This window comes from Talpa europaea (genome assembly GCF_964194135.1).
Source record: "Talpa europaea genome assembly, chromosome: 6".
NCBI lineage: Eukaryota > Metazoa > Chordata > Mammalia > Eulipotyphla > Talpidae > Talpa > Talpa europaea.
The window spans coordinates 116,074,038-116,101,266 of record NC_140072.1 but is presented as its reverse complement, the minus strand read 5'-3'; the positions used below and the strand labels follow the sequence as shown (position 1 = coordinate 116,101,266).

The following is a 27,229-nucleotide window of genomic DNA, read 5'->3' as shown; positions in this document are numbered from 1 at the left end:
TATTCTTTAGAACTCTGAAATTCTTTAAACTCATTTAAAGAATAAAATCCCAAAGGGCTCTAATTCTCTATCTGCCATATTGATCTTGCTAAAGAATACTTAATCCAAACAAGACCTTAGTAGTTCTGCCTTTTCTGATGTTCCTACTTCAAATCAATTTTAAAATCCTTTTGTGTGGATGTTGGCACACTACAAAAGACAACCATTCGTCATGTGTCGTATCCTTGATGTATGTCTTTTCTTCTACTTTCCTTTTAGCTTCTCAGCTCAGAGCTAGCTAACCAGAAAAAATTGAGTTTTTTAAGGCAACTCTTCCCTTCCCATTGAACTGATCTGAGATTTTTTGGGCCTAATTAGCTTTTAGATGTTATTTATTGTTTGCTCTGTAAGTCTCTCATTCTGAAAGTCACCACCACATTTGGTGCCTCTAATTATGAATCTTTATTATTTCTTTGACTTTTCCTCACAACTTTCTTGATGTCAACAGAAAGTATCTGGTTAAGTCTCAGTATTCTCCCTACTTCCACTTACAATTAATTCAAAATTAATTCAGTTATTTATTATTCAAAATTCAGAGTAGAAATTTGGCTTCCAGCAATAAGTCTAACATTTGAAACCACCACTATTACATCTTATCTCAATGTAGATTCTGAAACTGAACAGCACAACTTATCCTCCAAATTGCTCTGCAGATCAGTTATATACTGCCAAAACAAGGACTGCTTTTTATTTTACTTTGATTCCTTCTCAAATCACTCTACTATTTCTAGAAAGACTATGCTCTTTCTTTGTCCCGTTTTTAACAGCCACTTTTTTTTAAATAGTGTTTGAGGCTGCTGCTATGTTCTAAACATAAAATCCATCTAAATTTTATGTGCCACATTTACAGTCACAATCTGAGTCCTTTTGAACTCTTTTGCCTTTAATTAACAAAGATAAAAGTGACAAGTTAATATGTAGACAAGAAATGAGATGAAAGAGACTAAAATCATGGTATCTAAAACTGAAAAGAAACTTACCTATTTTGTTTTTTTATTTGGCCTATTTAAGCCAAGAAGGTCCCAGGGAGAAGAACAAGGACTTATAATTAGTACCAATTATGAAAGAATCATAAGAAGTTTCTTCTATCTGAATGAATCATTTAAAACTCCTCCAATACTCCCTAAAGTAATCCACCTAGAGTTAAACTTAAAAAAAAAAAAAAAGCACAGGCATAGGCCAAATACCAACTAATTAATCACACCTGCCTTAGAGAATCAATACTAGAAAACATAACTCATACAAAGTCCCATAAAAATCCAGATAAAATACAAAAGGATAGTACAAAATCCTGAAAACCAGTAATATTCATTATTGAAGACAAAAAATTAGTCATCATTAATATTCCACTGAGTTTATAACTAGTTTTCCCATCAAGATGGTTTCTCTAAAGTTGATGAGAACTAACTCAATTTAGCAAAGATTGATGAAATGATTTATAGGTATTTACCATAGTGAATTTTACTTTCCTGCTTTGTTAAAATGCAAAGTTGATATACAAACATTCTTGAATTATAAGCAGTTTTAAGATTTAAAAAATCTACTTTTTCTAGTAAAAAAAGTCTTAAAAAATTTTCATTATGCCAACAACGTTACAGTGAAATTCTATTAAATAAAAACAATACATATTAACGGTTCCATTTATCATAAGTACTTTCCCATTTCTCTACCCAGAGAAAGTTAAAATAGTTCTTACCTAATTCATAGAGATGCCCATCTACATGAACTAATGCAATAAAATGAAGATCTACTTTTTCATCTATATTTGGTGCCTGGAATAGGAGGGAAAACACACATATTATATATATTAGTAATCAAACATATTAACCAAGTAAATATAAACACATACAAATAATATCATACAACATGAGAGAACGCTTATCCAATATAATTCAAGGCTGACTCTGATATGGTGGATAAAGAGTAAACACATCTACATTTAGGACAATGTGCTCACCCATCACCAAGGAAAACATGGCTAAAAGCACATCTTCCGTAATTTCAACTGATTTAAAAAAATCTAAAGTCTTGATTACCTTGCAAATCCTAAAACCTGGCACACAATGCCTGGTGCACAGAGACGCACAATGCATACTGAGTGAATGAAATGATGCATGACTGATTCGTCTAGTTTTTGAAGTTTGAAAGAAGAATGGTTAAAAATTTTAATGATAACATAAGAATTAAAGGAACTTTTTTCAAAAGGTTAAATTTTAAGACATCAAGAGAGCTCTTCCCTTAAATACTGGAACTTCATAATTTTATTTTTTGAACAATGCGCTATAGTCTTAAAATAGAATGCCATTACTCATCTTAGATTCAAAAAGTTTAAAAATGAATCAATGCAAGAAAAGAGCATAAAATATTAAAAGGGGGAAGGGATAAGAGCAAATAAAGTACAATTAAGTGCAGCCTACGATTTTTCTCTTGCTTTCTTAGTGAACTACTTCAAATTAAAACTAAGGGTTTTTTAGATTATCAAATCAAATTTGCATGAGAATATCTGCTACATTTTGTAGACATTCAAATAACTTATGCAAAATCAATACTGATTAACTGACACTTTCTATGATACATAGTAACTACATTATTAAAACTAACATTACTGGCTATCTATCAAATCTAAATGGTTTAAATGACCATTTATCATTGTTGTAAGCATGTATAAATTTTAGGGGTGAAACTTTTTAAGAGGGATAAATCAAATCATATCTCATTTAACATCCCATAGATAACACTACAGTATCTTAACAATAGTTTTTTCACCCTCAAGTAATTATATAGTTTTAAGTACTTGCAATATGAAGTTTTTAGATGCAGACATGGAAAGATGCAGAAAAATAATTATTATCCTAGATTTACTAAGTGCCTCTAAAATGTAATTAATAGGGTGAATCATCTCAGCCCATACTCTTCAGAGATTATTTCCCTCAAATTATGAACATGCGAACCTCAACATAAATTGATGTGGCAAACTAGCGGTTCTTAATTTTAACTAAGAACTAAATAAATTTCACAATTGGTAGATATAAAACTTAGTTTTACTGTTGCTTTTGCACTAGGTTCCTGACTACCACAGCCCCACCTTGTGGTAGTCCCTCTAAAAAACAGAGACTTGCCACTTGGTTTGGGGGCTACCATTGCAGAGCTCTCTCTCAGACTGAGGCTGAAATATATGCCCCAGCATCTTAGACAAAGTCTAATACCTCTTGAACATTTCCCTTCAAATACTTTGAGATGGTGACAAGGAGTTTCCTTACTTTTCTGGTCAGAGAATCAAAAAATATATGTGACCCCTCATTTTACTGATGTCCAGAAGAAAATCCAATTTTTCAAGACAAAAGCTAGGTAAGTCTACAAGCTACAAATTCAACCCTATAATGAAAATGCTAGGAAAAAAGTCTTTATCCAACTAAGAATTGTCTTATCACTTAAGACAATTCTCCAACAGGGTTATCAAGCATGTTAAACCTTTTAAGCTACTATGTTTGCAAAAAGTATTAACACCATCTCTTCTTAAAATAACACATTTCATGGTTTCATTTTTTGTTGGTAAATAACTGTTACTAAAGTAGAAGTATTACCTGAGCATATACCCAACCCCTGTGAGCATGGGGTTCCTTATCTGTTTTAAGGTTTAAATAAGATACATGACAGTAGTTTGTCTACTGTTAAGTGCTTGCAATATAAACATTATATACTATTACAACACATGTTATCACAAATGTAAGAAATCACTCCAATTCAGTGACTCAAATTTGAGAGTCACTGTACTTTTTATCCAAAAGTACATACCAAATACATAAAATTTCTAAAGATAGCATAAAATGCCTTCACACTATCATAAAAGTAAAGCTCAAAACTTCTTACCCTTCACAAAACCTGACTATCAGGATCCTTTTCTTTGGTCAACTTCAACTAGTATAAACGTATGAAATCTGCAATTATCCAATCGCTTAAAAATTATTCCAGTAAAAGCAAGAATAATAAAGAAAAGGAAAAAAATTCCAATAAGTATTTTATTTCAAAAACTGGAAATAACTAAGGTAAAAAAACCTACATTTCTACATGCTCTTTTTTCACAAAGTCCCCTATTTAGAATATAACACTTAATATGGGAAAGAATTAAAAAATGATATAATAAATCAATAAGGTAGACATTAAATACTAAATGTAAATTTCACATTATAAAAAATATAGTTTAAATTTAATTTATAATTGTATGGCACTTAATATATACCAGGCATTGTTCTAAGTACTTTATAGGTGTTGGCCAATTAATTGTCATATTTACCCTAAGAGATTGGTAAATACCTACATTCATTTTACTCTCAATAAAACTGAGTCACGGAAGCCTTAACATGTGTAGATCACACATCTTTCAAGTGATGAAATCTGGTTCCAACTCAGGCAGTGTGGTTCTAGAACTCATATTTTTTACTATTAAGGTATGAAAGCTATAAAGCAATGAATTAAATGGAACAAATATCACCACTGAAAATATATAAAATTAGAAATGTCAACGTTTATGACATGTTCATTTATATTTAGGAAAATGCTTTAAATACAAAGGAATTTATTCATATATAGAATTAGATCAATTGTGCGCAGGTCCAGAATTTACAAAACTAAGGTTTTACTCTGATCATCTAATTCACCTTGTATCTCCTACTGTGCCAGAGTATATACAGCACAGTAAGGAAGCAAAATTCAAATGGATGAATGAATAAAAATGATAAATGTATATTATGACCCAATGAGGATAATGAAACAGCATGACAACAGTGTGTTGATTCTCAGCACAAATGAAGTTATTTTGATGACCATACTGATATTTGGTGGCAGCAGATGTTTAAGGAAAAAGTGCCAAGACTCCACTTTACAGTTCAAGTTTAGCTCTGGAAGAGTAAATAAGGGGGAGGAAAGAATGTTTGACATCAATTTTTAAATTTTTTAAAGCATATGTATATGTATATGTAATCAGATTTCCTATGGCCTTGAGTTTGGATTATTTATTAAAGTGTCCATTTTCTTATAAATGTATGCCATATGCCAAATATTTAAGATACAGCATTTCTAGGGAGGCTCTGCCAAACCACATCATTGCCATTCAGTTTCAAACATTTTTTTTTTTTAAAGCTGTAATTGTCTAATCCTGCAATCTATTTTAATTAGGAGAAATATCAGAATTCCATCATCAACCTCAACATTTAAAATAATTAACAAGATTCTTATAAGAATAACTACTTTTAAATCGTTTGCTAACATTATCAACCTAAGAAGGAGAAATCATGAAATTTGTGGGAAACCTACATCAATTCACAAAGAGAAAATCTTCACCTCTTACTTGGAAAAAAAGACCTTTAGAAATTGAATAGGCAGGGAAGATTGGATCAAGATTAAACCAAATACCTGAGCCACCTCAGGGAATAAAATAGCTTAGATGAAACACCCTACACCATGAAGGATTAGATTAAGGAGAGAGTTAGTAAAGTGACCCAGAGCACAACAAGAGCCTAAAGTCATCAGAAACATGAAAAAAATAAAGTAATAGATGGCAAAGAACTCAGAAGGTACACAGCATTTGTTGACCTGAGTCAACTAAATGTAATGGGAAAGATGAAGGATAGGAGAATACACTTTAACATCTGACAGGAACTTAAACATTATCAAAAATGTCAATCAGTACTCATCAAAAGGCAGGCACCTTTATGTTGGCAGGCTATGGAGTGAAAAGATGGATGGTCACCAAAGCACTGTGAGAGTCAAGCTGGACTGCAAAGCGTAGAGGTATATGGCAATCTTACTGGGGGAGAAAAGCTAATGGCTGAGTGAACCAAGAGAAAAGTACTATGAAGACTGAAGAAGTCTAAGGGGAAAAATGGACAGCCCTTGTCACTGGAAGAAGAGATGGAAGATTGACTACACTTACAACAGAATGGAGACCCAAAGATGGTAGGCGTAAGAAGGGTCGCCAGCGACGAAGACGGAGAGATGGACTGGTAGCCTTTGCAGGGCCTACATGGTTACGTTTGACCCAGGGCAGGGATGCATGGTGACACAATGATGAGGGCTTCGTTCTGCAGTGGCTAGAATGAGGCTGTGATGAGGATGGCGAGGACTACATAATTAAAAAAGAGAACATTTTACTTAGACCACGTTACTGGGCGATCATTTATTCTTAAAAGCAACGTATGGTCATACTTGTATTTATATGGTCTAGTACTTTCAATCAGTCATCATCTAGAAAAGGGTTACATATGAATATTGGCTATAAGGGGGTAAAGTAGAAATATATAACCGAGGTATCAGGTTATATGCCATAGTTTCTGTTAAGTGTATATCTAAAATAGTTACAATATCCTCATCTGTATAGCACAGACTCATGGAATGGATTCAAGGTCACTAAAGTGGAATTATTATATCACATTGTTTAAAAAAAGGGAACACATTCAAAACATGTAACACATATAAAACACATAAAGAATAATGTGTAGAGGTGACAGGCACTGACAGAAAGGATTCCTTAGAGGGAGGAATAAGTTCTAACGAAAATAACAAATTTTAATATAAAGAGAAGTGAAATAAACCCCTCTGAGGCTGATGACCTGCATAAACTATGCTATTATTTGGGTTGACAGGCTAATTAAAAGCTGTCATGGCCTATGAGCCATCGTTGAATAAACAATAGCAGTTAAAATATGTTTCACTTATTTTGTGAGCACTTTTAGATTTATCAATTCACTTAATTTCCCAGTAACATGTAACTATAATTATTCCCAGTTTACAAATGAAGAATCAAGAGTATATAAAAGGTTAAGAAACATTAATCAAGGTCATATTGCCAGCAAATGGCACAGCTGAGATTCAAACAAAGGAAATGAGTTTGTACAATCCAATGATCTTAATCACTATAGTGTATAGCCTAAGTAAACAAGAGGAAGATTTTAAAGCTAATTTATTAAATCAGATTCTAATGAGAGGAGTAATCCTCTTAAAATTATACATTTTGAAAGACACCATTTCAAACCTATGACACCACAAAAGTTGAATATGACCCAACAGTTTTCTACAAAATGCACATGTTGGGCCTCCCTGGTAGAACAGGGGTTAAAGTCTCAGCACAGTAGCCACTGCAGCATGAATTCAATCCCTGGCCAGGGAGCTGACCCACATGGCACGGCACACCTCTCCTGTCTCGCCCGCAGTGCTCCCCTCAGCAGTGTATTTCAGTAAATCCACCTGTTCTGCTCCCCACTCTGTCTCTGGTGAATCCTCTCACCCCCTGCACCTCTGGCCTACACCCAAAGTTCTTGTACGCATAGACAGAAATAAATCTTTTAAAAAATCATAATAAAAATGCACATGTTTACAATAACTAACATTGACAGTAATCAAACTGGTGATTTTATAATTGTCACTGTCAATAAATAATACCATACAAGTACAGGAAATAAAAAGTTTAATTTAAAAGAGTATGACAAAATTATAATCATTTATCATGGTAAGAAGAGGCAACAAGAGTTCTAATATAAGTCCTTGATTGTTGATAATAGATTTCACTAAGGATAACCTCTTAGGAAGAAGCTGTTGGTCCAGAATGATTTTTCTAAGACTCTTTCAATCCTGAAAATTCTACGATCCTCTTAGTACTTTCATATTAACCTAAAATAAAACTGTTATTGTGATAGAAATACAAATACATGTTTGTGAACACTTCATCTATTCATAGTAAGAATCAATCATAAATAACATAAGTGACTCCAATACTTGGCTCTGGTTGGGAACAGAGGGGTATGTTCTAGTGTCTGCTTTCACAGACATAGTCTAATCAGAAGTTTGTCATATTCAATCTGATTACATTTAAATAAGAGAGAGGGAAGGGAAGCATGGGGGAAGAGAACAAAGGGAATGGACAAAGAGGAGAAAGAAATGGAGTAAAGGAAGAGAGGGACCGAGAGGTGCCTAAGGAAGTAGTAGTCAAAACAAAAATTTTCTAAGATTCTGGGGAGGAAGAGGTTTAAACCAGAAGTAGACCTGAAGGAGTACACTGGCACAATGGGTAAGGCTGGGGAGGCAAAATGAGAAAGGTATTTCTGGCAGAGAATTAAGTGTGAGAAAAAGAACAAAAGTGGGAATTTGCAGGACACACTCAAAGAACCAAACTATCAGGTGTGGGGTTTGATTTTACCCTCTCTATCTAAAGTTAGCCTGTTACTTATTCATGGGCACTGGCAGAAGACAAGAGACTCAGATCAGAGAGGACTTTACCCCAACAACAGCCGGGAGCATGACCATCAGTATTTTTGTGTCAACTTACACGAGGAGAACACAACTTACACAAGAAGGCACAGAGGGATGGGTCCCTTAAGGAAGAGGAGCACAGAGGTCGGTGAAATGGGTCTTTTATAGCAAGCAGTAAGCAAATCTGCTTAGTTCTGGAGGCAGACATCACCTTATCCCTCAGGGTTGTTTACTTTGTGAGAAAAACAATCTCCATGGTCCAGTATTACAACTCTCTTACGTAGCCATTTTTAGATAATCTTTTTAAAAACTTAAAAAAGACTTACAAAACTTAAAAAGACTTACAAAAACAAAAATAGTAAATACCTACATTTGCCAGTGACATTTTATTTCAATTTACTTATTACCTGCACTTACACACTTCCTACATTTTTTCCCCTGAACCACTGGCAGGTAATTTATAAAATATATGTATCAGGTCCATTTACTTCTAAATACCTCAGTATTTCCTAAGACTAAGACAATCTATTACATAACAGCAGTGTAGTTATCACCTTCATAATTTTAAACTGGTATGTTTTTTATCCTATCTCCCGTCCATATCAGTTGATGTATTCATTAGTATTTTCCCTCAGAATCTAATATGGAAAGGTATTAAATTTGTCATGACTCTTAATCATTTTAGCTGGAACATTTCCAACAGTCTTTGTGTTTTACAACATCAACATTTTAAATATAATCTCCTTAACCCCTTTTTATTAAAAATTTTTCATTAAAAAAAGCCCTCTATGACTAAACATTTCTATTTCTTCCATTCTAACCCATATGGCCTTTACTTCTTTTTTCTTGTCTTACTACATTAACTAGGACTTAGTACAGCAACGAATTTCATTCATGCTTTCTTGGTGAACTGACCTTTTTATGTAATGCCCTTTATTACTAGTAATATTTCTTGTTCTAAAGTTTTATTTCACCTAATGTTAATATAGCTATTCCAGTTTTATGATTGGTAGTTTTGCTGTATATCCTTTCCATTCGTATAATTTTTTATCTTTCCATGTCTTTATATAAAGTGACTTTCTTGTAGACAGCAGATAACTGAGTCTTGCTTTTTCACCAGTGTGATAAGTTTTATATTACTTTGCATTTATAGTTAGACCATTTATATTTTTAATATCAAGTAATTATTAATATGGTTTTATTAAAATCTACCATCTTGCCAGTTGTTTACTTTTTCCATCTATTCTTTTATCATTTTCTGTCTTTGGGGAGGAGATTATTTTTAATTATTGTATTTTATCTGTACTTCTGTCTTATTGTTTATCTTATTTTTAACTTTTTTATCAATTGAGGATTAACACAATATACCTTTAGTCACAGTATGCCTTCAAATAATAATATACCACTTGAAATGTAGTGTAAAGAATTTTACAGTAATATCTCAATTTCTTGCTCCTATCTTTCAGCTCTTGTCATATATTTCATTTACATATATATGCTATTAATGTACAGTAAGTGGTTATTATTTTCTAATTAGACAGCCACTTATCTTTTGGAGCAAGTTTTTAAAAAGAATAATATTTAATATTTACCTTCACTTGTTCCATTTTCAGTGTTCTCCAATTCTTTGTGTAGATCCAAGTTTTAGTGCAGGTAAGACGGTAATGAATTTTCAATTTCTGTTTGTCTCAGAGTCTTTATTTCTCCTTTATTTTGGAAAGATACATTTGTTCCATTGAATTCGTTCAGCATTTTGTAAAAATACAATTTCATTATGTTCTTGCTTGCATAATTTCTGATGAGAAGTCTGCTAAAGTTTTTCTTTGATTCTCTGAATGTAATGTGTCTTTTTTCTCTGGTTGCCTTAAACATTTCCTATTTCTTTCATTTTCAGCATACTGAATCATATCTATATTGGTGTGTGTTTGTTGTATGGGAGGAATATTTGTCCTAGTATTCCCTGACATTCTTGATGATTTTAATCATTATTTTGCAAAACTGATGACCACCTCTTAAAATACTTTTTCTGCCCCAAGTCCCCTGCTTACCCCACCTCTTTTCCTTCTAAAATTCCTCATTCAGATATAGATCATTTGAAATTGCCCTCACCCTCCCCATCCCACCCCAGCTCTTGAATGCTCTATTTTTAATTTTTTTTTTGAGTGCTTCAGTTTGGGTAATTTCTAGTGGTTCCTTCCACTATAAAAATGAGATAAACAAATTCACTGGTCCCTTCCTCAACTTTGTTATGTCTACTGGTGAAACCAGGAAAGTATTCTTTGTCTCTGGTAACATATTTTTAATTATTAGCATTTTCATTTGATTCTTTCTTACAGTTTCTAACTACCTGTTGATATTTCCCCATCTGATAGTATAGGTTATCTACCTTTTCTATTTGAGATTTTTAACATGTTGATTATAGTTATCAGAAATTACATCTGACAGTTCCAACATCCAGTCATATCTGACTTTGATTTTCTTGATTGCTCTATCTCATAACAGTGTTATTATTTTTCTTATTTTTCTTAGTCTCATAACTTTTGATTAAATGCTTCACATCTTGTGTGGTGCACTAAATAATTATATATATAATTATTATATATGTGTGTGTATATACACAAAATGTCTGAAATGGGCATGTTTCTGTTAAGTCTTTAGTGTATTTGAGTCAGCAGTAAAAAGAGTCTACTTGTTTGGGTTTTGCTATGGTGACCCTCAGCAATCCAGTGGCTTAAAATTCATCTAGCAATATTTTATACTTAGGGTAGGAGCTGGATGTTTCTTTTTCAATATTCTTGTTCCATTCACAGTTTTAGGCTTTTGCTTGAACCTTTACATGAGAAGGTCTCTCCTCAATGTTCTTGGTCCGCTCCTACATTTTGACACCTGCATTTTGGTGTCAGGTGCTCTACTGATGGGAAGATGGAGACATTCTTTATTATCTGGTTCCACCTCCATCACAGGTAGGCTGTTTCTCCCTGTATATCAAAGGCAAGCCCTGCTAAAGTATCCTTCCCACCTTCAGTGATTTCTCACATAGGAATTCCTGCCTCTTCCCTGAAGGGGTGGTTTTTTCTGTTCTCCCCATGGAAGGTTTTCAGTCCCAGTGACTTTAACTTTTGTCCTCGAGGGAGAAGAATCCCAGTTTAGTGCCTTTCCCAAAGTAAAAGCTACTAGTACCTCCCAGGCATGGTCCTTGGAGCTCTCTCCTGCCTTGTCCTCAGTGTGTCTTATAAGCACCCAGGGAGGTCTGTAGAAAGTGGTTGTGAGCTCCCTCTCTAGGGCTGCTTACAGGGATTTTCTAGGCTCATGATACCTTAAGCCTGGTCTTTAGCAATATGTTAAAAAAAAAAAATTAGCATTTTATTTTTAAAAAACAAAAAGGGATCATAATATTAATTATGTTTTTCTCATATTGCATATATGTTGGGTATTTATCCATCTATATTAGTTTTCATGCAAACTCTGAGGAATTTAATAAATTATTTTTATATGAAGTAATTGGGTACATACATTCATTTTTAGAGTTTTTTTTTTAAGCATTTTGATTCTGACTTAAATCTCCTGTTACAAAAATAAATAGACACAGAGTGAGCTATGTGGATTGTGCTCATAAGTATGACAGTGTTAGGGTTTATTTTATATTCAGAAGCACAAGGACCTACTTAACTTGCCCAAAACCATAATAAGTGGAGACCATCAAAGCCAGAGGTAGAACCCACAACTCCTGCCTCAAATTTCAGTGTTTCCTGTTATGTACAAAGCTCTGTACCCATCAACTCTCAAATAATTTAGCTGATTCACAGAGGCAAATCTATTACTATCTCTATCTGCATTCCCCAAATGCAATTCAAATCTATCTTCTGTTTTTCAAACTTATAACAACTTTCAACAACAGCAGAAAACAATAAAATATTCAGTCCTAAAAGACTAAATTATTTTCCTTCAGAATTAATGTATATGTCAATTTGAATATGAAAAAAATAAGTCAGTTACTCTATTTAGACTATTTAGTAATATTCAAAATATTAGAAATATCAAAAGGGTCAAAGAGAAAAGATCCAAACCTTTAATGAAAAGGTGAAGGGAGAATATCTGTCTAAAAAGCCAAATTACAGTTAATTTACATGTCTTTCTCTGTATAAAAAAAAAGTGAATATGCTTTAAAACTGTTTAATAATAGCCAAAGAATTAGAAATTGCACAAAGGTCAAGAAGTAATGATACAGACAGGTTGAAAATCTGCCTAAAGGTACTATATTTATTAAGAAATTAAGTTTTGGGCCTCCCCGGTGGCACAGCAGTTGAGCACCGGGTTGCGAAGCTGCCCGCAGCCTCTGCAGCGCAGGTTTGATCCCCAGCTGCTCCTGGCCACCGGAGGAGCGTCCCACATGGTGCGCAGACCTCTCCAGCCGCACCCGCTGCTCCCCTCAGCAGTGTACTTCGGTCCTTCTGCCTGCTCTGCTCCCTGCTCTGGCTCTGGTGAATTCTCTCACCCTCTCGCGCTTCTGACTATACCCAGTGCTTGTATAAATAAATAAATAAATCTTTAAAAAAAAAAAAAAAGAAATTGTTTCATAGGTTATCATATGTGTTTAAATGATTCTAAAATGCTAAAATAAAGTAAGCAGATTTTTGGCTTACTCCCAAAACATTTTTGCATTTAAATGTGTATCCTATTATTAAGAAAAATATCATTATAACCATGTAATTTTCTGAACATGAAGGGATCATTATCTAGTAGATACTTAAGATAATTACTGTTTTCTGAAGTATGCATAACATGATTGCCAAAAGACTATGGTTGGCTTATAGTAAGATTTTATGTTTCATTTACAAAAAAAAAAATCTACACTGACTAAGAGTTAACTTAGATATAAAGGTAGTAAATAACCAACTAGTCAGAATAACTTTAGGAGGTCATTTATAATTCATTACATACTTACATTAAATTATCAGCTGTTTGTAGCTTTGCTTTTACTACCTCCATCTTTTAAATTTTAAATTTAAAAACGCTTGCTTTTTTTTTTTTTTGATTTAGCAGTTTTGATTCATCTATACATTTTGTTGCCTTAAGGGTACAGGAAGTACTTACTGGCTGTGTAACCTTGAACAAATTAATAAATTAGTAACTTTTTAGTTTTACCATTCATAAAGTGGGGGAATATCTATTTTACAGAATTAGAGAATTAGAATAGGGTACATACAGCACATAGTATAATGTGTACCACATAAGACACATTATGTGTACCACATAAAAGGTAACTATCATTATAATAAGATGATAGATACACTTTCAAAAGCATTAGGTGAAGAATTAAGTGAAAATTAAGATGAGACTACTTGGAAAGTGATAAGCACTTCAATTTTCATTGTATAAGTGTCACTGAAAAGTGGTCAAGAAAATTGCATCATTATCACTGTGCCACCCAAAAACAATGCACAGCATTACCAAAAAATCCAGTCATTTTCATTTCATGAGTTGAGGCTTTAATACCGACAGTATTTATAGATCTCTAGTAGAGAATAATGTATCCATTCTTCGTAATACCTTCTTCCCTTCATTGGATAGAAATGATAATAAAATATTGAAAAGAATGAAATTCAAAAATTTAAAGAATTAAAATTAAAACAGAAAACTATTAGCTTCTCATTATATAATTACTAGAAATCACATTTCCTTTTATTTACCTGTTAATTATATATGAACTTGATCATACATAAATTGAACAGTTACTTCCCTGAATGTGTCATGTCCATTCAGACTTTAGAAATACCACTGAGTCTAAAAACTGCACATGGAAATAAAAGAATTAGGAACTTCTCTAAGACTCCAAATGCTATGAAAAGTAAAACTGTAAATGTGCGTGTACACATTTGCAAGAGAACATGTATAAAACTTAAGAAGTTTAAAATCAAAATTCTAAATTCTAAATGGACTTTTATAGATTTTCAAGTAAAGTTCAGTACAATACATTGGATTGCACTAAATTTAAGGTGCAAATTTAAAATAGTAAAGTAAAATCAGGTTCATATGAAAGATGCAAACTTTCCTACAGAGCATTCATGTTCAGTTGGTAAAGAAATCAAGGTGAAACATGGGCTAGATATCAAAATGCCACTATATATACCATGGAAATTTTGAATTATGGCAAATTTCTTCATTTTTCTAAACTAATAAATAGAGATACTCAGAGATTTCAAGATATTCTTAAAAGGTATTTCCCCCATTAAACAATTGTATTTCTCATTTCAGTTACAATTCTCCAAGTCAGAAATCTCTATAAATATAATGACCTATATTTCACATTATATTCAACTCAAGCTTACCATTGTTAACACAGTCCCATTCTTTTGTCTTTGTCTTTGTTTTTTTTATCATTTGAGAGAAGCCCCAAATAAGGTTCTCATTTATTACAAATGAAAAAAATTTTAAATCCTAACATTATCCTGTTTTGGAAAAATGTGGTTTAAAACAAAACAAACTAAAACTTCACCATCTCCAAACAGAACCTCAAAAAAAAAAAAAAACCTCACCATTTCCAAACAGAACCTCAGGTTCTATTTTTATTGCTGAAGACATTTTAGAAGAATTGAATCTAGTCAAATCTGGAAGAAACTGATGAATTCAGTCTAAAATTTCTCCTTTAAAATAAAAAATGGCTTAATACCTCACTTTCAAAACCATGAAACGGGGAGTGGGTGAGGGTGTGAGTGAGGGAAGTGACAAAGAAAAAGGAGAGACTAGATTAGAATAGAAAAACAGGCTAGTTTGATCCATTTAAAGTATGCAGAACAAAGGACAACTGAAAAAGAAAGGTATTAAAGTATAGTGACTTGCTAGGATAGGAGTTTTACAGCATTTTTCCATTTTAGGAAAGTAGATGAAGTGTTCAAATATTTCTGGTTATTATTAAGTATTTCAGGAATGAAATAAAGAAAATGAGGTATAGAAGTAAATTAAAAAAATTAGAAAGAAAATTTTCAGATTTCTTGACTAAACTGGACTTTTAATTCTTTTCATCAGTTTCATGTACTGTTCCTGGCTCTTCCAAAATAATCAAGAACTTAAACTGTACATCATAAAAGAACTAAGTTCCTTACTAATAGCCTCAATTTCTTTCAAAGCCAAAGAAAAAAGAAATCCCTAAAGAATGTAAATAAATGTAAGCATCTTAACTCACTGTAAATTCTAACACAATAAAAATACTTCAGAGTAAAATGATGTCATATAAACTACATTTAAACATCAAATAAAAAAAAAAAAACTTGACACTGTTTTTCCCCATTGACAGCCTGCACAGATTGGGCAGTAACAGACAAATAGAAACACATACATCAATACACACAATTTATCTTCAATTGTGTATACATATATATGAACACATACTTGAATCAGAATTTACACAATGCTTACTCAGTAGTCAAATAAATCTTATCTTATAGAAAGACAATACTAATTAAGATAGATTACATATTTCATAGTAAATTAATTACAATTTAATTTCATAAATTTCTTTTCATAAATCTTTATTAATGATTTTTGAATGACTGTTAGCAATCAAACAAACCAAATTAAAAGTGGAACAATGTCAAGAGTTACTTTAGGGCCTCCCCTGGTGGTGCGGCGGTTGAGCACTGCCTGCAGCCTCTGCAGTGCCGGTTAGATCCCTGGTTCCATCCCCAGCCACCGGCGGGGGTCCCGCATGGCGCGCAGACCTCTCCTGCCGCCCGCTGCTCCCCTCAGCAGAGTATTTCGGTCCATCTGCCTGTTCTGTTCCCCGCTCTGGCTCTGGTGAATTCTCTCGCCCTCCCACGGTTCTGACTGTACCCAGTGCTTGTATAAATAAATAAATAAATAAATAAATCTAAAAAAAAAAAAAAAAATCCCAGCTCATATAAACATATAATTTAAAAAAAAAAAAAGAGTTACTTTATAGGCTGTTATCCTTACTTAGTAAGAGATCCCTGAAGACACAACTATGTCTTACTCATCTTTACAGATATAGCTTTTAGCACAGTGAACATAGTAGGTACTCAAGACAGCTATTTAGCTGATTGAATGGAAAAAGAATTTCATATTAAAGTTATTCATCCCTTTGACTCAGTAATTCTTCCTATAAAATCTTAAAGAAATAACCAAGAATGAATATATGGTTAAACAAAGATGGCACTATGCATATACCTGTTTATTTAAATGAAGGAACATTGTTTTACAATGCTGTATATGATTTAGAAGTTTAGAATCACACCCTTCAGAGTAAGTTAGCATACCACCCCCACTACCAAGGCACCAAAAGTCCTCCTCCACAGCCCACTATGCCCGCTCCCCACTTGACCTCTCCCCTTCCCTGCCCAGACTTCCTGCTCTGGTAGTCGCCTTCTACAGTCAAATTTCTAGGGTTTGTTATTAGTTTGGTTTTTACCTGACCCTTTATATTCTACACAGAAGTGAAAATAAGCAACACTGTCTTTCTCTGAGATTCTGATTCACTTCACTTAGCATTATCCACTCCAATTGCATCCATGTTGTCACAAATGGCAAGTTTATCCTTTTTCTTAACAGAGGAATGGTATTCTAATGCCATATATGCCACATCTTCCTAACTCACTCATCTGCTCTTGGGCACTTAGGTTATTCCCATATCTAGGTTCCGTAAATAGTGCTGTAGTGAACATAGGAGTACATATAGCCCTTTGAATTAGTATCTTTTTTTTTTTTTAATAGAGGCATGTTTTATTTATTTGTTTGTTTGTTTGTTTCTTTGTTTTGTTTATACATGCACTGGGTACAGTCAGAAGCACGGGAGGGTGAGAGAATCCACCAGAGCCAGAGCGGGGAGCAGAGCAGGCAGAAGGACCGAAGTACACTGCTGAGGGGAGCAGCGGGCGGCAGGAGAGGTCTGCGCGCCATGTGGGACCCTCCTCTGGTGGCCGGGGAGCAGCTGGGGATCGAACCGGCGCCACAGAGGCCGCGGGCAGCTTCGCAACCCAGCGCTCAACTGCTGCGCCACCGGGGAGGCCCAGTATCTTTGCATTCTTCAGGTTGATACCTAGGAATAGAATTGCTGGGTTATATGGTAGATCTATTTTTTATATTTGAGAAACATCCATACTATATTCTGTAGGGGATAGACCAGGCTACATTCCCATCAACAATGTAAAAGGGTTCCGTTTTCTCCATGTCCTCACCAACACTTACTCTTCCTGGTCTTTTTTATATCAGCCATTTTCACAGGTTTGAGATGGTATCTAATGGTGGTTTTGATATGCATTTCTCGGATAAGTGATGATGAACTTTTTTTTATGTGCCAGTTGGTGATCTGTATGTCTTCTTTGGAGAAGTGTCTATGTAGCTCTTTTGCCCATTTTTTTTTATTGCGTTGTTTCCTTTTTGTATGCATTGCATGCATTCTTTGTAGATCTTAGATATCAGTCCCATGTTAGACGTACATTATGCAAATACTTCCCCCCATTCAGCAGGGTGTCATCTTGTTTTAGTGAAGTTCTTTTGCTGTGCATAAGCTTTTAGCTGGATGTAGTCTCATTTTTACCTATGTTTTCTTTTACTTTATGGATCAGGTCTTACATCAAGGCTTTCATATATTTTGAGTTAAATTTGTATATGGTGTGGACAATGGACTAGTTTCGTTCTTTTGCATATGGCTGTCCAGTTTTCCCATCACTATTTGTTAAAAAGAATTTCCTTTCTCCAATGTATGTTGTTGGCGCTTTGTCATAAATTAACAGTCCATTGAGGTGTGGGATTGTTTCTCAGTTCTCAATTCTATTCCATTGATCTGTATGTCTGTTTTTGTTTCATTACCATACTGTTTTTGATTGCCATAGCATTGGCATACAGTTTTAAGCCTGAAGTGTGATACCACCATTTTTCTTTATCTTTCTTTCTTTTTTTTCTTTCTGTTGTTAGGATTGCTTAGGTCTCTGGGATTGTTTTGTTGTTGTTTTTATGGTTCCATTGAAATTTCAGTAATGTTTATTCTATTTCTTAAAAAAATAACTGCACTTAATCTGTGCATTGCTTTTGGTAACACAGTTATCTTAACAGCATTCAGTGAACAGGGTGTATCTTTCCAATTCCTTGTGTCTCCTATTTTTTTTTAGCAATCCCATATAGTTTTCATTATACAGGTTCTTCATCTCCTTTGTAAAGTTTACTTGTAGGTATTTAATTTTTGTTATGATTGTAAATGGGGTTGTTTTCTTGATTTCTGTCTCTCAGTTTATTTTTTGCATGTAGGAATGCAACAGAATTTTGTTAATTGATATTATAACATGTCACTTTACTGATTTATTGATTCAGTTAGTTTTTGGTGGATTCTTTTGGGTTTTCTAGTTATATTATCATGTGATCTGCAAATAATGCCGAATTTACTTATTCTATCACAATTTGCATTCCTTTTATAGCTTTCTCTTGCCTAATTGCTCTACCTAGGCCTTCCCATACTATATTGAACAGCAGCAATGAAAGTGGACATCCTCATCTTATACCAGAACTTAGAGGAAAAGCTTTCAGTTTTTCACTTGAGACTAATGCTAGCAGTAGGTCTGTCATATACAGACTTTATTATGATGTAGTATGTTCCTTCTATCTCCATTTTTGAGGATTTTTTGAATGCTGAATCTTTTCAAATGCTTTTGCTGCATCTATTGATATGGTCATATGATTTTTACATTCGTTTTTGTAAATGAAGTGAATTACACTGATATTCAGATTCTGAACCATGCTCTCATCCTGGGATACAGCACACTTGGTGAAGATGTATGATCCTTTTAACACATTGTTAAAATCATTTTGCTAAGATTTTGTTGAGGATTGCCAGATCTATGTTTATCGGAGATACTGATCTGTAATTTTCATTTTTGTGTGCGATGTCTTTGTGTGGTTTTGGTTATCAGAATGATGCTGGCCTCACTGTACAAGGAAGCATTCCCTCTTTCTAAATTTTTTGGAAGAGTGTAAGAATAGCTATTAGTTTATCTTTGAAGGTTTGGTAGTACTCACTAGTAAAACTGCCTATTGTATGGCTTACGATTTCTCTGAAACTTTTATTTATTGGCATGCAAATATTCATAGTAATATCTTGTGATCCTCTGCATTTCTGAGATGTCTGTTGTAACTTATCTTTTGTTTCTGATTCAAATTTATCAACAATTTCTCCCTTTCTTTTTGTGAGCCTAGACAGAGATTTGTCTTAAAGAACCAGTTTTTGACTTCCTTGATCTTTCCAGACTGTCTTTTTGTTGATGTTTTGTTTATTTTTATTCTTGTATTATTTGCTTCCTTCTGTTGACTTTTTGGTTTTGTTTGTTCATCTTTTTCTAATTCCTTAAGATGCATGATAAGATTACTTGAGCTCTTTCTTGCTACTTGATAAGATTACTTGAGCTCTTTCTTGCTGCTTGATGTGGACCTACTTTGCTATCTATTTACTTCTTAATACTGCTTTTGCTGAGTCCCCATGAATTCTGCTATGTTGTGTCCGCATTTTCAATTGTCATGAGGTATTTTTAAATTTCTTCTTCTATTTCCTCATTAATCCAAAAGTCATTCAGTACTGTGTTGTTCAGTTTGCACATACTAGGTTTTTTTCCTGCTTTCTTCTTGTGATTGATTTCTAGTTTGATACCACACAATAGAATATATTTGATAAGATTTCCATCTTCATGAATTTATTGCACTTGTTTTGTGACCTAATACATGGCCTTTCCTAGACAATGTCCCATGTGGACATAAGAAAAATGTTTGTTCAGCTGTTTAGGGGATACAATTTCCGATAAATATACATGAAGCTCACGTGATATAGTTCATTGTTTCAGGCTATTGTTTCCTTGTTTATTTTTTGTTGGTTGACCTGTATGTAATGAAAGTGGTCTGCTGAAGTACCCTATCATTGTTGCTGCAATGTCTGTTTTCAGATAACAGTTGGCTTCAATAGTTTGTTGTGTCTTCTTCTTCTTCTTTTTTTTTTTTTTTTGGTGGGACCTTTGCTGACGGCCAGGGAACGAACCAGTGCTGCAGAGGCTGCGGCCCAGCGCTCAACTGCTGCGCCACCAGGGGAGGCCCTGCCTTCGTTTGTTAAATATATATTGATGCTACGTCATCCTGATGGACATTATGTAATGTCCATCTCTGTCTCTTGTTACTTTTTTCAGTTGTAAGTCTATTGTATCAGATGTAAATGGGTTGTCTTTGCCTCTTTTGGGGGGTCCCATCTGTTTGTAGGATTTTTTCCAACCATTTACTTTGAGCCTGTGTTAACCTCGAGCTCAGATAGGTTTCCTGGAGCAACAACAAAAAACTGGGCTTTGTTTTCTTATCCAATTGGCCACTTTCTACTTTTGATTGGGGAATTCAGTTCTTTTAGAGTGATTATTGATAGATGAGGGTCTATTACAACCATTTTGTCTAAAATTTTCTGATTCTATTTCTTTGTTAAATTTTTTGTGGAAATTTTTCTCTTCTATTTCAATAAAATACTCCTTTCAACATTTGTTGGAGGGGATGTCTAGTGTTGGCAAACTCCTTCAGTTTCTGTTTGTTTGGATAGGAAAGGCTTCATTTCTCCCCCATATGTGAAGAACAGCCTTGCAGGATATTTTGGTTGACAGTTTTTATTTTGAGTATTTTGAATACATCATTTCATCCTTTCCTTGCTCATAGTATTTCCTCAGAGAAGTCAAATGTAAGTCCAAAGGGGGTACCTCTAGAAGTTATCTGCTTTTCTGTCTTAACCATCTTCAAAATTCTTTGTTGGTCTTAAAGTCTTGGAAGATTCACAACTATGTGCATTGGTGTATGTCTCATTAATTAAAGTAATCAGGTGTTCTAGTTTCATAGACTTGTAAATTTAGTTCCTTTCACAGGTTTGGGGAGTTTTCTTCTATTATTTCTTTGAAAAAATTCTCCATTACCTTCTCTCTCTCTGCCCCTTCTGGAATACACATTACTCTTATGTTGCCTTTCCTAATAGTTTCAGATCATTCTCAGAGCTTTTCTTCATTTGTTTTCCTATTTCTCCTTCTACCTGAATTCTTCAAGGTGGATTTTCAAGGTCTTTGAAACATTATCATCTTCTAGATCAGTGGCTCAATTTTTCATTTTGTCTAGTTTGTTTCTATAACTTTCTCCAGAATTTTTTTTATCCCTCTACCAATCTCTTTACATCTGCATCTCCATTATTTTCTCATTTAAAGCTTCAACTTCTATTTTCTGTTGATTATGGATATTTCCTAGGATATTCATTTGTTTTTCTGAGTTTTCTTATATATCTTTGATCAACTTTCCTGTTTTCTGTTTCTTTGAATTTCTTTATCATGGCAATTTGAATTCTGTATCAGGTAGAAAAAAAGTCTTCCACATGTCTGTGGTTAGAACTCTGGAAGTTGTCTTTCCAAAATAATGCTGATTTATTCCTTCGAGGACTCAAGATACGATGTGTTGTATTTTTTTAATCTGCCCATTTTGTTGCTTGGAAGTTTGCTGGTTTGTTTTTTTTTCCCCAAAGATTAATTTACTCATTTTACACAAGAACCAGGGTACAGGCCAGATTCCCAGGAAGGTGAGAGTATTCGCCAGAGACTGAGCAGGGAACAGAACAGGCAGACTGACAAAACACACTGCTGAGGGGAGCAGAGGGCGAGACAGAAGAGGTCTGCTGCACCATGTGGGACCCTCGCCGGCCAGCCAGGATAAAACTGGCGCTGCAGAGGCTGCGGAGAGCCTCACAGCGCGGCGCTCAACCACCTGCACCACCAGAGGAGGCCCTGTTTTTTTTTTTTTTTTTAACGTGTCCTTAGTAGTAACTTAGAGGGTGCAGAACTTCTATTCCATCAGATAGCTGGTGTTTTTGTTTTTGTTTCTTAACTTTTCCTGGCTTTATATGTGTTTATATATTTGGCATATCTGGGTTTCCATTCCTTGTATGTAGGGAAGAACTGATATGCAGCGGTTGAGTCCAGGCTTGGAGAGGGATGTGGAGAGGTCCAGTTGCTGGTGAGTTGGTGGGCAGGGGCTGCCTTATGTTTGTAGTATCGCTGAAAACCCTCCTCTTTGAGGGTTCTAGACCCAGGTTTCTGCAAAAGTCCTAAGGTGGGGGAGGAGGAGCATAGTCCAACACACTATTCTCTTCACAAGGACTCAGCACCCTGGGCACATCCCAGCAACTCATTTGTATCTCCCCTCAGTCAAGGGTGTTCTTTCATATCACACAGATCTCCCCTCCCCAGGACTACTAGCAAGCACAGCTCCAAGATATGTAGACCAGGGTCCCATCCCAGGCTGCAGTCTCAGTCTCCCATCCCAGGCTCCCATCCCAGGCTGCAGTCTCTTCCCCCACCTTCTTTTGTATGGAGTTGTATCTGCAGTGTCCAGTCTGGCAAAGTCCATGCTGGTCTCCATGTCCAAGAGGTGCTCGAGTTTTGCCCCCAGTTATGGGACCCTCTGGGTCCAGTGCTCCTCTGGACAATTTTCAGATTATCCTCTCAGGAGTGAACCAGAAAACTGACACTATTTTGTTACAATCTTTAAAAAAATGACTTGATGTTATATTTTTAATTGGAAACAATCTATGTATCAAAAGTGACAGAAATTGAGAAGAAAATCATGGTGCACTCACATAATGGTATGCAGTCACAAACATTAGAAGAAATTCTAATGAAACCATAAATTGCTCATGATAAAAAGTTAAGAAATCCCACATTTTTGTTTGATCACAATTGTTCTTAAAACTTGAACTAAAAAATGACTGGAGGGGCCTCCCTGGTGGTGCAAGGGGTTAAGACGCAACCTATGAAACTGTCCGCAGCCTCTGCAGGACAAGTTTGATCCCCTGCCCAGCCAGGGAGAAACCCACATGGCACAGCAGACATCTCCTGACTCGCCCGCTGCTCTCCTCAGCAGTGTACTTCAATCAATCTGCCTGTTCTGTTCCCCACTGTCTCTGGTGAATGCTCTCACCTCCCATACCTCTGGTCTGCACCCCAGCTCTTGCACGCATAAATAAATAAATCTTAAAAAAAAAAAAAAAGACTGGAAGTCAATTTAATATAAATGTTAAAAGCCTTTCTTGCTGTATTTTCCAAAACGGCATGCTTATTTAAAAACAACAGTGTCTGGGCCCTCCCTGATGGTGCAAGGGGTTAAGACACACTATGAAGCTATCCACAGCAGCATGAGTTCAATTCCCCAGCCAGGGAGGTGACCCACATGGCACAGCAGACCTCTCCTATCTCGCCTACTGCTCCCCTCAGCAGTGTATTTCAGGAGATCCACCTGTTCTGCTCCCCACTCTGTCTCTGGTGAATCCTCTCACCCCCCTAAACCCCAGCTCTTATATGCATAAATAAATGAATCTTTAAATAAATAAATAAATAAAAATAAAAACAATAGTGTCTTTTCTCTGTTATTTTTCATTATTACCAAAAATATGCATGGGGGGGGTCCTATACAATGCAACAAATTTATTCCTTTTGTAAAAAGTTAACAATAAATCATTAGGTGAGCTCGACTCATCTGGGTTGATTCCTAATATGGAAAAATCACAAACTGTAGAAACTGCTTTGTAGTTAGTATCAGTGAGGTAAAAGTAGAGTCTGTTGGCAAATAAATACTCTCACAGATTTTTTATTTTGGCTTTCACATTTGACTTGTAGATTGCTTCCATTATTGTATCACTGATTTTTGTTAATCACTTAAAAACCAACTTTAATTCAATTTCCTCCTATCCCTTGCTGGCGTTTTTTCTATCTTAAGTGAAAAAGAAAGCAATGATATTCAGTGTAAGTTAATAAAGCATAAGTGAGGTGAGACAACTGTCCAAATTTCTCATGGCAGGCTGGGGAAAAGCATACAAATAAACAGACAATCACTCTATAGCAGCATGCTACAGTCAATCTTCTGAAAAGACTACCACATATTGTTGGCTTATCTTACTGATTTCTCATTTACTCTATAAAAAGGTCTGCATGAACTAAGTCTCCTGCCAGCTCCATTTCTATAAACATGTTCTGACAGACTACCAATGTTCAGTGAAGACTGCTTCTATACCGTAATTACTAGCTCCTCTTCCTCTACCCACTCCTATAACCTTATGACAACACATTTCCCCAGGAATTTATTGTGGTTGACCACTATTCTCCTTCAATAGAATTCTCAGGTTCTAACTATTTGCTACTCATATACAAAAGACTCCAACCATCTCCAAGGAATTTGGGATTCCATCACAACTTCTATACAGATAACTCTTAAACTTACCTTAAACTCAATAACCTGAAACCTACACACATTATGTTTGGTGGCACCCCATAACTTCCAAGTACTTTATATGATTAACTCATTAATCTTCACAGCAATCCCATAAGATAGATGTCATTATCACCATTTTACATTGAGTAAACTATTTTGCCTAAACTCTAAGAAGTCTAGTCAGACTATAAACCTAAATCCTGTAGTCCAAGGTTTATACTATGTAATCTCTCCTAAATGCCTATAGTACCATACTGAGAATTCAGGAATGTGACAAACAAGGCCTACGACCTCATGGGACGTATTTTCTAGTAAATAAATAGAACAGCAAGAAAAAAAAATCAGATTATAAAAGGCCACCAGGTAGAAAACAGGATTTTATGACAACAAATTCAGAGGTGGATCTACTTAACAATGATGCAAGACTCTAGAAAATACTTTTAAAATGAAATCTAAAGGACAAGAAGAAGATGCCAAAATACACAGAGGAGGGGCCTCCCCGGTGGTGCAGTGGCTGAGCGCTGGGCTGCGAAGCTCTGCAGCACCGGTTCGATCCCTGATCCCCGGCCGCCAGGTGAGGGTCCCACATGGTGCGCAGACCTCTCCTGCCGCCCGCTGCTCCCCTCAGCAGTGTACTTCATCACTCTGCCTGTTCTGCTCTCCTCTCTGGCTCTGGTAAATTCTCTCACCCTCCCGCGCTTCTGACTGTACCCAGTGCTTGTATAAATAAATATATAAATGAATAAATCTTAAAAAAAAAAAAAAAGACAGCAAAATACACAGAGGAGGGATACATCCTGAAGAATGCTGGTGTATTGCAAAGATGACGTTATAGATTGAACTATGTTGCCCCAACATTCATATATTAAAGCCCTACTCCTAAATGTGACTATATTTGTACAGAAGGAATTTAAGTAATTAAGATTAAATAAGATCATAAAGATCATAAGATCTTCCCTTACAAGAGAAAATGACACCAGAAATCAATCGATCAATCTCTCTTTCTCTGCTCCCACCCTCCCAAGCATGTGCACAAAGAGGAGAGACCAGTGAAAACACAGTGAGAAGACTCCTGTCTACAGGTCAGGGAGAGAGAGAAGACTCCTGTCTACAGGTCAGGGAATAACCAGAAACCTACCCTGAAAATATCATGGTACCGTGATATTAATTTGATCCTCCAGATTTGTGAGAACTTTCAGTTACCCTGACTGTGGTATTTTGTTATGGCAGCCCAAGCAAATGAATACAAATAGGGAAGACCTGATTGTTTGGTAGGTACTAACAAAAACCAGTGTCCTAATATAGACAGAGCAATGAAGTTAATAATGTATCAAGGCTCTTAAGACCATAGATGATAGATAAACCCAAAATGAGATATTGACGAAATGGCCCTTGGTACAGGGGCCATTTGTGGCTTTTGTTCTCTCTACGAAAATATACAAATTATTTCATATGAAAATAAATATGCAGTATAAAATGCATTTCAGTAATCCCCAACCCGGTATTAAAACTATTTAGACATGCCATATAAATATCTGTTCATGTGTGTAAACTTAGTCAAAAAGCAAGATCCACACCTCTGAAATCAGCACCTCAGGGCAAATAAAAAAGTATAATATAACCAAGAGAATTAATGTTTAAATTCCTAATTGATTTTAGTATAAGCATTCACAGTTATCCAGTTCCATCAAGGAAAACTGTGGCTGTATCATACTATCATATTGTTTTCTCCTTGAAAACATTTTTTGACGGTAGTAGAAATATTTAAGATCAATATTTAAAATAAGTACTATTAATTTTTCCATTATCTTTAGAGCATAAAGGCATTGTCAACTTAAAACACACAAAAAAAACTTGTTTCAAGTCATACCTGAAATAAGAAGAAAATCTAGAATTCTCTGAGGTTAACAGTTAAATGTGTTATAAACACACCAAATGGTCAATTAAATTCTATTCCTCTTGACTAAGAAATTTTCTGACCAACCTCTCCCCAAGTGAGGGAGAGTAAGTATTGGAGGGAAGGAAGAAAAAAATAAGAGGGAAGAACAAGGAGAAATGGAAGGAGAGAATGAGATAAAACAATATAATGAAAAACGATTTAAGAAGAGAGGTGAGGTACTCCAGCTTAAGAATAAGCAAAGTAAAGATAATGAAGGTCATGACATTGCCCCAGATTTATTGAGCAAATATAAAGCAGGCATTGCTAGAAGCAGGGCATGGTTAGGACTCTCAAAAATCATAAAGATTATAGTACAGCTATTTTTCTCAGAATACTTGCAAGTGAAAGAAATCTGACAAAGGAAGATGCAAGCCACTTGTTAGCCAAAACCAACATTAATTACACATGTGCAACCTGTGTAAATTGAACAGATAGCCCATATCAAAATAACATCTTAATGGTTTGTCAAAATAAGTTCTTGTGTTACATTTTGACTATTTTTGCATGAGAAAATTCCCTCAAAGGAAAAAACAATAAATCCAAGTAATTTTCTAAAAGGGCATGTCATACAATAACACTATGGTTTAAATTTAATATGGCAAGAAAAATTCTGAAAAATGTGAAATACCTCAGTCTGACCCTCATGGGCACTGGTCTCATGAGTAACTCGAATAGCCTGTAATAAGAATACAAGGTATTAATAGGAGAAAATAACTATATTCAATTTTTAAAATGAAAAAA

The 27,229-nt window shown here is 35.0% G+C and overlaps 1 protein-coding gene across 1 annotated transcript in view; it reads right to left on the bottom strand.

Annotated features, from left to right (window-relative positions):
- Nucleotides 1-27,229, bottom strand: part of UCHL3 (ubiquitin C-terminal hydrolase L3) — a gene marked incomplete at its 5' end in the record, with an annotated part of 52,826 nt that overhangs the window by 8,279 nt on the left and 17,318 nt on the right. Inside the window, 2 exons of the mRNA XM_084234478.1 lie at nt 1,736-1,811; nt 27,117-27,164. Coding sequence (XP_084090604.1) covers nt 1,736-1,811; nt 27,117-27,164 — 124 coding nt within the window. The remainder of the gene's footprint in view (nt 1-1,735; nt 1,812-27,116; nt 27,165-27,229) is intronic.